The sequence below is a fragment of the Falco cherrug genome, chromosome 2 (assembly GCF_023634085.1).
Source record: "Falco cherrug isolate bFalChe1 chromosome 2, bFalChe1.pri, whole genome shotgun sequence".
Lineage (NCBI taxonomy): Eukaryota > Metazoa > Chordata > Aves > Falconiformes > Falconidae > Falco > Falco cherrug.
In genome coordinates, this window is record NC_073698.1 from 36,797,291 (window position 1) to 36,808,449 (window position 11,159).

At 35.9% G+C, this 11,159-nt stretch overlaps 1 protein-coding gene across 2 annotated transcripts in view; it reads left to right on the forward strand.

The window, feature by feature from the left end:
• PCDH17 (protocadherin 17) overlaps positions 1-7,650 on the forward strand; it is a 92,857-nt gene extending 85,207 nt beyond the window's left edge. For both annotated transcript variants that reach the window (XM_027815908.2, XM_055703158.1), the window contains one exon: positions 3,077-7,650. In XM_027815908.2, coding sequence (XP_027671709.2) covers positions 3,077-3,759 — 683 coding nt within the window. In that variant the 3' untranslated portion in view covers positions 3,760-7,650. The remainder of the gene's footprint in view (positions 1-3,076) is intronic.
• The last annotated feature ends 3,509 nt before the right edge of the window (positions 7,651-11,159 follow it).

The following is an 11,159-nucleotide window of genomic DNA, read 5'->3' on the forward strand; positions in this document are numbered from 1 at the left end:
TTGTCTCTATGGTTATGCATACCAATGCCATCCCATTCAAGTTAAGTAAAATCAAACACTGCAAACTTAAATGTCTTCCTTAAACTCTTAGTTCTGTCTCTGTGTTACATTCCCAGGATTAGGGTTGTCTTTCACTCATGCTTTACATTATGATAATTCTAATTTTTATTGTACACTAAAACCAGCATGCACCTTACTTTTCCTTAGAGGTCATAGAATTATAGAATGGTTTCAGTTGGAAGGGACCTTGAAATATCACCCAGTCCAACCCCCCTGCCATTGCCAAGAATATCTCTCACTAGATCAGGTTGCTCAAAGCTCCATCCAACCTGACTTTTAAATCTTCCAGTGATGGGGCATCCACAACTTCTCTGGGAAACCTGTTCCGGCATCTCACCACCCTCATATTAATGAGTTTCATCCTTATGTATAATCTAAGTCTACCCTCTTTCAGTTTATGCAGCCCAGGATACAATTGACTTTCTCGGCTGTAAGCAAATGTCCAATTTTTCATTCCCCAGTATCCCCAAGTCCTTCTCCGCAGGGCTGCGCTCAATGATTCATCCCCAACTCTGTATTGATAGTGGTTGTTTCCCTTACCCGGGCGCAGGATCTTGCACTTGGCCTTGTTGAACTTCATGGGCCCACCTCTCAAGCCTGTCAAGGCCCCTCTGGATGACATCCTTTTCCTCTAGCGAATCAACTGCACCACTAAACTTGGTGTTATCTACAGACTTCTGAGGTTGCACTCAGTCCCTCTGTCTATGTCACCGATGCAAGTATTAAATAAAGTTACTCCCAGTGTGCACCCTTGAGGGACACTACTCGTTACCAGTTTCCATGTAGACACTGAGCCATTGACTGCAACTCTTTGCATGTTGCCATTCAGCCAATTCTTTATCCATCTAACTGTCCATCCACCAAACCCATATCTCTCTAATTCAGCAGCAAGAATATTGGGGGTGGTGGGGACGGGACTGTATTAAAGGCCTTACAAAAGACTAGGTAGTTGATGTCCATAGCTCTTCCCTTGTCCACTGACACAATCTCTCCATCATGGAAGACCACTAGATTAGTCAAGACACAGTCATACTTTGGTGAAGCCATGTTGTCTGTCTCTAATCACCTCCCTGTCTTCCATATGTTTTGATATATCTTCCAGGAACATCTGTTCCATGATCTTACCAGGCACAGAGGTGAGGGTGACTCACTTCTATGAATTTTATATTTTAAACCTTTCTGTTATGTTATTTTCCTCAAAAATCACCCTGTGTTCTCCTCTCCCTGTACCTCATTCTCTCTTGCTTTTCGTATTTTTTTAGGGATTACATCAGTCTTAGATTCTAAAATCTTGAAGGAAGGGAGCCCATACACAGAATGACACTTTTTCACAGATCCGCATCATTAACAAGTGTCAGTTCTGAGTAAATTATCCCACCTCATTTTGACCGATAGTTGTGACATAACAAAATTTTGTTTATATTTAAGCCACATTTATTCACGACTTTTTGCAAATGTGAACAGTCAATGCTGTTTACACTATTGGATTCTCACAGATCACCTTTGGTGTTTATTCTGTCAGGTTTCTGTACACCTTTGCTGTTTGTTCTGTGCTAGGTTTCTGAAGTGCACCTGTCCATGAATCTGGTGGTGATAGCATAACATTACTATGAATATCTATTATAATTTAGAAAGATGACGATCACTTAAATTTTCCCTGTCTTTGGGTCAACATGTTTGCTCTGCTTTTCTGAAGACCTGTTGTGCGTATTACTGTTTCATCATTACATTGAAAGGATACTCACAGTTTTTTGTCTAATTGCAATTCTAAGCAATTTATAAATAGTAAATTCCTCAAATAAAATTAATATTTGAAACCATCTACCCATTTTGCAGAAGAAAATGCTTAAAAACTAAAGACTAGCTTATAGCTGACTGAAACATGGAGATGATAAAAGGATTTATGCTATCAGTATCAACTAGAGAGTACCAGCTAGAGAGTACTGAGAAGAAAACAGAAAGCAACTTGGGTCAGACTTGTGTTTTTCTAAGAAACAGATTTAAAGGGTATTTCTGGAATTTTCCTTATCCTTGACATGAGGTTAAAGTTATGCTTACAATTATAAAATGGTAAATGATGGCTCAAATGTATTCTATTTGTATAAAATGACAGACAAACTAAGGCTTTTAAAACGAAAGTGTTCCTTGAATTGTAGAACAGAAAGTATCAAAATTTATGTTCTAAAAGTCTTATTTAGCTGTATTCTTTGAAAGAAGTAAGAATATAGGAATCCTATCTGAAAACATTATCAGTTCAAACAGTGTGTCATGGTTTATCATTCTTCCAAATTGTATGTATTGAGCAAATCCATTTTCAGTTACTTGCACCAAAACAAAAAAAAGGGGAAACTGATTACATGATCCATACTCCAATCTAATAAAATTGCAATATGCACTTTTTGACAAGCTTATATTTAATGCATACTGATGGAAAATTCTACTTCTCTGTTCTCAGCAGGAAAAGTAGGCTTTTTAAGAAAACCTTTTTATTTTGTGACTGTCACACAACATAACAATTATAAAAGAAATGGAGGTGACAAAAATGAAAAGCCAGCTTGGAATTTTTATGAAGTGTTTGCATTTCCAGAAAGACAGTCATTGCTCAGTTATTTGATTTGAAGAATTAATCCTGATAATGCCTTTTGAATTCCTTAAGTACTGTTCACTCTTTTTCTAGGATGAGTTTTACAGAACAAAGCCTAACAGATTTCTACAGCAGATTAGTTTACAGATGAAGCTGAATTCCACTGAGAATAATTCTCTAATGACCCCTTTATACTTCCATTGGGCTGTGTGAATGCTTTCATATGTAGAGAACAGAGTTAAATAAATCTATTGTGTCAACTAACAGGTTTATGCAATCCTTCTGAAATACTTTAATTATAGCTTCTTTTTCTCCATAATTAAGAAACCAGATGTCAAGTAAGTCCATCACGTGTTGATCATAGCCTATCCATTAGTTTAAAGAAATCCACTTATAATTAGAGTTTTTTTCTCTTTCTCCTTTGTTTTACAGAGCAAGAAGAATGTGTTAACTGCACAGATGAATGCAGAGTGCTTGGTCATTCTGACAGGTGTTGGATGCCACAGTTCCCTGCAGCCAGGCAGGCTGAGAATGCAGATTATCGCACAAATCTCTTTGTACCCACAGTTGAAGCTAATGTTGAGACTGAGACATATGAAACTGTGAATCCCACTGGGAAAAAGACTTTTTGTACATTTGGGAAAGACAAGAGAGAGCACACTATTCTCATTGCCAATGTTAAACCTTACTTAAAAGCCAAACGTGCCCTGAGTCCTCTGCTTCAGGAGGTTCCCTCAGCATCGAGCAGCCCAACCAAGACATGCATTGAGCCTTGCACCTCAACAAAAGGACCACTGGATGGTTGTGAAGTGAAATCAGGAGCCTTGGCTGAACCAAGCAGCCAGTACTTGTCAACTGACAGTCAGTATCTATCGCCTAGTAAACAGTCAAAAGACACTCCCTTCATTGCATCAGATCAGATGGCTAGGGCCTTTGCAGATGTGCATTCCCGAGTGAGCCGAGACTCGAGTGAGATGGACTCTGTTCTGGAGCAGTTAGACCGTTCAGCCCGGGATCTAGGCAGGGAATCGGTGGATGCTGAGGAAGTTGTGAGAGAAATAGACAAGCTCTTGCAGGACTGTCGGGGAAGTGACCCTGTGGCCGTCAGAAAGTGAGGGGGAAATTAAGGACAGGCTGGCAGTTACATTCCTCTTCTGCTGATTAAAAGTAAATAAATAAATAAATTCCCTGGTTGTAACAGATTTACAGGAATGAAGGAAGACCAATGCTGCTTTAAGGCTTTTAGTGAACATCTGAAGTGCCCACAAGTATGTTCTTTTCACTGCTCTTTCTTTTTGACAGATAACACTGGTTTCATTTTGACCAAACTTTCATTAGGACAGAGTCAAGTACACTAAGAACAAAACGAAAGAAGGAAAGACAGTGCCATTTTGACAATCTGCTAGGAAGGTGTGAGAAAGATGGAATGGAAATACGTCTGATACTTTAAGACTGTCCTCAATAGCTGATGCTGACTTTACTGTTTACGTACAAACCCCAAGAAAAACAGGGTTGAATAATTCTGACCTGTGGTGGATTTCCAGCAGTCACCACAGGCTTCTACTGAAAGTCCTAAAAAGAGTTCTTGTAGTAGTCCAAGCGACACCAAACATTAACATTCATTTGTGGTAAACATTTATGTACAAAGTTATCTGCCACAAATATGGAAAAAAGAAAAAAAAAAGAACAAGAAAACAAAAAAAACCCATTCCAGATCATTATTTAGCAAAACATATCCTGATCATTAATAAAACACTTCATATCATATTAAGGTTAAATGTAAAATTATATAGTCCATCTTGTCCTGCACACACATAAGCTAATACACTTGATAAAAAAAGAAAAAAAAAAAGATTTTAATATCTATTTAGCTTTTTAGTGTCCAACAAAACTATAAATAGTTAGTGGTAAGTTTAAAAAAAAACTGAAGTAAAATAAAGTTTGAAAAAAAAAATAGTTACCTTTAAAGGTAATACACAAAAGAAATTAACATTATTAACACTTTTTTATTCATTTGTGGACACTAAAATAGCTCAGGAAAGTGAAAATGTCTTAGACATCCACAAAAATCACATGATCATTTAAATGTGCAGATGTAAGAAGATTCAGTGTGTTTACATCAAATGACATATTTTTATTGATTTATTGCAGATTCAGTGCATATGAGCCAAATTGTTGAGTGTATAAGAGCTATATTGTGTATTTTATTAAATTAATATATAGTTGTGTTGCAAAAATATTTGGGCTTATATTGTAAATGGCAAGTGTTGCCTCAGTAGCTGTCGAACTCTATGAGTTTTGTTTTTTCCTGCTTCCTTTTCCCCATGGATTGTGGGAAGCAGCGCCTCGGAGCAAAGTCTCTTGTTTAATGTATGGTCTACGAAGTACTGCAGTACATAATCTGTTCAAAATGTGTTTGAGTGAGCTGATGGAGCTAACCAAACAGCCTACAAATACATCCATCAGTCATGGTCATGTGCAAGTCCTTGTAGAAGCTTCTATTACAAACCCATGTTTGATAACAAAAATTACACTCGAACCAACATCTGGAACCATTTTGGTTTAGGTTTTTTTTCTCCCCCAAACACATGCAGACAGCCTGTTTAAGGTAGGATATATGATTGACTTCTTAAGAGATGCCCCAGTTTTCAAAGTTTTGGTATTAAGTTCATAGAACTGAAAAAAAAAGTCAATGCCAATGTGGCATGGGCAGCATTTTATCCAATTCTTTAGAATGTGCAGTTGTTTACAGCAGTTCTAGATATACGCTGCTTATTTTGTAGGGTGTTTTTAGTTTGGTTTTCATTTGTTCTGAAAAGTATTTCCAGAATAACTTGGGAAAGATTTTCTACTTATTTTTCTAAGGGTGTTTTTATTGCGTTTGAAAAATTCAAAATTGCCTTCAGATGAAAGTTAAAAAAAACCACATTCAAAACAAACTTGCATGGAACAAGAAGCAGAACAATAAAACATTTAGCTCAGGATTTTTTCCTTATATACTTCAGATACTTGTTGGAAATACCACTATGACACATGGTTTAAAAATGGTGTGTTTGGTTTATTAAATTTAGTCAGTACTATACAAACATATAAAAGAGGCTGGCAATCTCAAATCCCACAAAGCTGTAGTTGTCATCCGTTCAAGAAAGAAAGTTGACCCAACAGCCTGTTTAGATGTTCGGATTGCTGTTAAATGGTGATTTTAGCTAGTCAGTCTTACAATGAATTGTCTTCGGGAGACAACCATTCTGACAGTTTGAGTTTAGCTCCTCCTGTTAAAAAAATCTACAATTACATGTAAGAAAAGGATCTTGTACATGTTTTATCAAGCTACTCTCCATGTTTTGGACAATTTATGTATCTAAAATGTGGTGTTGTCTGTGTTATAATTTATTTTTTTTTTTTCTGGCCAGGAAACTCGAGATTGGTTTTGCTTGATAGCTTGATAGCTTGAAATTCCATAGTGGAGAGGATTTCTTATTGTTTGATCAGTCTCTTATACGTATTTCTGTGGTGCTCATCACTTCAGTGTCTGTGCACCAAGTCTTTAGCTCTGCCAGTGAGATCCATTATTCAGCAAAATCTAAGCCAGTATGTAAATGCAGTAAAGTGATGGAGATTTGTGTATTTTATAAATGATTTTAACACTGAGTAACAAATTGTACAATTCATTGTATGTTTATGAAGACATAAAACCACAACATTCTGAGAAAGGGCTGTGCCAATGTAAAAGGAATTTACCTTAAGGCTCTCTGTCACTAGTGATTTACTAGCTTTAGCTGTTTAACACATTATCTGTATTTAGTAGTTATTATTTATTTACCACTCTGAGGTAATTCAGAATTCATGACTCACAGCTTTATAGAAGAGTTTAGAAAATCTTGCTTTCCTTTAATTTGGCTGACAACTTCCTTGTGTTGTAGATCTCTGGCATACTGCTTCCAATAAGGATATCCCAGCTTAAAAATTCTGTTTCACAATTTAGAATGGATACATAATGAACCAATAAACCAGCAGAGCTTATACAATGTGAGTTTTGCTGGTTCAGTCAAAATTTACAGGATTGCGTGTGAAGGAAGTACTACACACAAAATAATTTAAGAAGTGTTTTTTCTCCATGCTATTTCTACTATCACCACTGGAGAAAGAGGCAGGAATGAAAGATAAAGCTTATGAGTTATTGTTCTCATTCCTTACATACATGTTTTATAAGACTGAAAGAAAATATCTGCCACATGATTATAAAGGGATGGTAAAGTTAAGGGGGGCGAGTTATGTAACTAATAAAATTGTACTGTACACTGTGAATAGCAACTAAGGCATTCTATATATTTTTTTTTATTTTATTAATGAAAGCCAGCAACTGGGAGTTCCTTAAGCAATTGGCCAAGCAAATCAGGACTCAAAATCTGATTTTTATTTTTTTTTTTAATATTTTTCTTTTCTTTTTTCCTGGTGTATTTATCAAGAAAGATATTCTCCTGAACTGTGATTTGTCAGTTGAGAATATAGGTTTCCCAGTCCAAGCTACCCCTAGAAGCCAAACATCTCCCATAGTGGAGCAAGGTTCACGATTCAAACTTTCAAGCTGCTTACTGTCCAATGGAAGGGAAATTGCTGAGGTCAAGGAGTCTGAAGCCTAGCATGGTATACATCCACTCATTATTGTTTAATTACTTTCTTTTGACATCAGCCGGTGATTATTAATACATTAATTCAAATGGGAGTTTTGGCTATCAAGATTTGTTGATTTGCAGTGTAATTGAATGAAACCTGATTAAGGTTTTGACTTCTCTGGCCCAATTGTGCTACAGGTTGGCATTCCATTTATCAGCCCCTGTCTCCCCATATGGCTCAAAGTTGCACCAATGACTGGTGAATGATACAAAAACCAAACAAAAGCAGCATACATTGTATGGATTATCTCAACCGCTATTGTTTAATGGCTGTGTTTAATGTGACCTATCTGGAAAATGAGGACTACAAATAAAAAGCAATTACTAATAGTGGTGTTGCCTGCTTTTGCATTCATTAACACAGAAGAAATGTGTTAAACACTGCATACCACAGGGAGCCTGATGGTAATTACTTTGGAAAAACAACTTGTGGCAATGTGGTTGTTACAGCTAGTTATCAGTTTGCCAAAAAAATGACAATCCCTGCTTCATTTATTAGAAATGTGTAACCGTTTTCTCTCAACAGGAAGGTGAAGAGTTTTCATCAAGCTGGGTAAGTTTATCTTTTAAGCAGCTGATGTGCTGAATCCCTACAGGCTGTTATTTGCTCAGAAACATGGAACTGAACAAAGGATAGTTTGGTTTAGTACACTGGTGTGAGTTCACCAAAAGCATTATAAATGAGAGTATAAGTTCTCAAAGACTGTCAGCTCAACATGAAAGATCAAAACACTGCTTGAGTATACAAGTGGAGAAAAAAATCTGAAGAATGTAAAGGGTTGGGCTTTTTTTTGTGTGGTGGTGGGTTTTTTTTGTGGTTGTTGTTGTTTGTTTTGTTTTAAATGTCTCTTTCTTAAGACCCTGAGTGATAGAGGTAGCTAATTTTATTCACGTTCCTGTAAACAACGTGACAAAATGCTGGGGAAAATATGACAAAGTTCTATGTCTGGTTGTTTGAGTCTTTTGTTACAATTTAACACTTTCATTAACCTCCTTTTTTCTGTTTGCTTTTTTGTGCTGTTTGAGCATCAAGATCAATCCCTCAGCATATGTGGCCCTTTCCGTCTGCTCCTGTGTGATTGTAGCAATGACACACCAAATAGTGCAAAGCCTCCACACGGGATTTTTTGGGTTTTGGCTGGGTTTGTTTAGGGGCTTTTTCATTTTTTTGTTTGGAGTTCTTCACTGATAATTAAAAAAAACAGGCATTGCTTTTGACAGCAGAATATAATTTTAGTTTGTTTAGAATACTAGAGGTATTATGAAGACATGTGCTAGTCCTACAGGCAGAATTACCTTTTACCCATTGCATGTTTTTTGCAAGTCTCTGCTAGCAACAAAACCAGCCTGCATGTAGTTAGCTGGCTATCCTAGGCACAGAAAAGGCTTATTGTTTTATTCCCTTTTACATATATCTGTCTTTCTACATTATGCTGCTGAAGGCCTCACTAGACATGAGATGTTGCTCTTGCTGTCTTCAACTGTGTGTAATTCAGAGCTTGGCTGGATCCACAGTGTATGTAGAACAAGTCATAAACCATCCTGGCTTTCTTTTACCCAGAATACAGAGTCATTGGTTTCTCATTTGGAAAGTGGCTAGTCTGTCAAACAGAGATTCTTAGAGCTCCTTTAAGGCAACCATGTATAACTGCTTCAGGGTGTTCACTCATGGGATAAATACCCTATCCTTATCCTTTATTGAGTCTAAGACATGAAAGCAGCTGAAAGCTTATTTCTTCAGTTAGTAATGTTTCCCTAAAAATGAAATTCCTCCAGAAGAAAGAAGGGACAGCTCTCTGCTGCATGTATAGCTTGATTTGTAAAAGGTCACCTTAGTATCAGTAATGCATGCAGAAACAGATCAGGGAATTAATGAGCCATCCAAGAATTTTCTGAGATGTATATTCCATGATGCATATGTTATGATTCAGGGAAGAAAGCACAGTATCTTGGTGTATTTATTGCTGATGGTTTCCAGTAATTCCTTGCTCACAAAAATATTTGGTTCGAGATCTGGGCAAATATTTTTCTCTCATTGGGAGACAAACTCCTTTTTATTATATTTTTTTAAAGTTTTTATTTTTACTTTTTTCCTAAATGTATGCGGGTCAAATTGTGGGCCCTTTGTTTTAAAAATCAAAGTGTTCTGACATGGTTCCCTCCTTTAGTTTCTTTGGGCTAGAGATAATACCTTTTTTTTTGGACAAGACTCCAAAATGTCCTGTTCTGTGATTTATCTTGGTAAGAAGCAAGAGTATAAACATGGCTTGAAACATAGGTTATTGGAAAACAGATTTAGATTTTGACTTGCTGAGAAATGGAATAGTTAAAATTCCATTTCTGAAAACGTATTGTATTTAGTACTTTGAACTCTATGGAAATCTTCTTAAAGTGCACCTACTGAACTGCTGCCAGAGAGCTAGGGGATCAGTCAGTCAGTTATCCTCAACTTTCTCAAAGTTAAAACCAACACTGAAGTTGCATCTGCAAATCAATAGATTGCTAGTACAGTACAGAAAATATGTTTGTAATAGCTTTGCAAGAAGAAATACTCCTTTAACAAATTTGCAATTACATTTCGTAATAGCTGTAAATTTTCCATCATTTTAGGGGCAATCACATATAGAACCCTTTTTAGTGGTTTGATTTGAGAGTGATAAAAAATGGATCGCTGTGCATCAACATTAAACTGGAATCACCGTATCTGTCTGACCATCAGAAAATGACATTTACTTCTGTTATTACTGTTTTTCAGAAAATGTTCCATGCATTTATTTTTTTAACCCTTATAGCACAGGCATCTTTTATGATGCTACGTTATAATGATTTATGCAAGTGCCCTTTTTGTTAGTCACCACTCCCTCCTTTTAGTATGTCCATTTAAAATACTATACATTTCAAATTTATCTCATGTAAAGAATTTAAAGCAGATACCACATCTGTCTTCAAAGATGTTTGACACTTTGTACTATATAATTTAAAAATATTAATAACTATATTGGTAGATAAGACCTCCATTTATTTCTTAAAATTATCTGGTTTAAAATTGATAAAATATAGTAAAACAATATTTTGTTTCCAATTGAAACACTTATCTTTTTATGAATAAATTCATTTGCTGTTGTGAGTTCAGTGGGAGATCCTCTTAAGAGAGGTACCACACTTAGTAAACTGGTCAATTCTAAATCGGGATGTTTCCTTGATAATTAAACATACAGCTGTTATATCTTCAATGAAAATTATTTCTTTTTAGATTTTGTTTTGCTGAACTTATGAGAAAAAATCATCTGATATGTATATTCTGAATAGCTAATTAATGCATTTAACGTCTTCTAAGTATAATATGGTTCATAACAATGTATTTCTTTATACGTACATGTTTAGGAACTGTCTTAGACCAGATGAGAGATTTCATTTACTCTGAAAAGCCTTTGAGTTTCTATGCTTAAAGTCATATTGGCTATAGGAATGATTTTCTATTTCCCTTGTGTCTCATTCTAAATTGAGAACAAAATTAATATAAGCCATTGCTATATAATTTAATAAGGATTTGTATAACTTTAAGTGAATATAGTAAATACACAGAAAAGAATACATGTGAAACTATTTTAATAACATTATGGTACCATTGTGTCATGAGATTTAAAATAGAGATTAGGAACTGTTAATAAGCCTTTATCTTTGACCACAAGATAAGCTTCTTAAAAACATTGAGGCTTTGCCTCAGTTCAAAGTCTGTATTAGTGGAAAGCTCCGTAATAAGGGCACTGTCCAAACTCTGGCCTTTTTTCATGCTATCTTCATCTGGAAGAGACTCCAGGGGTTGGTAATTATGCTTC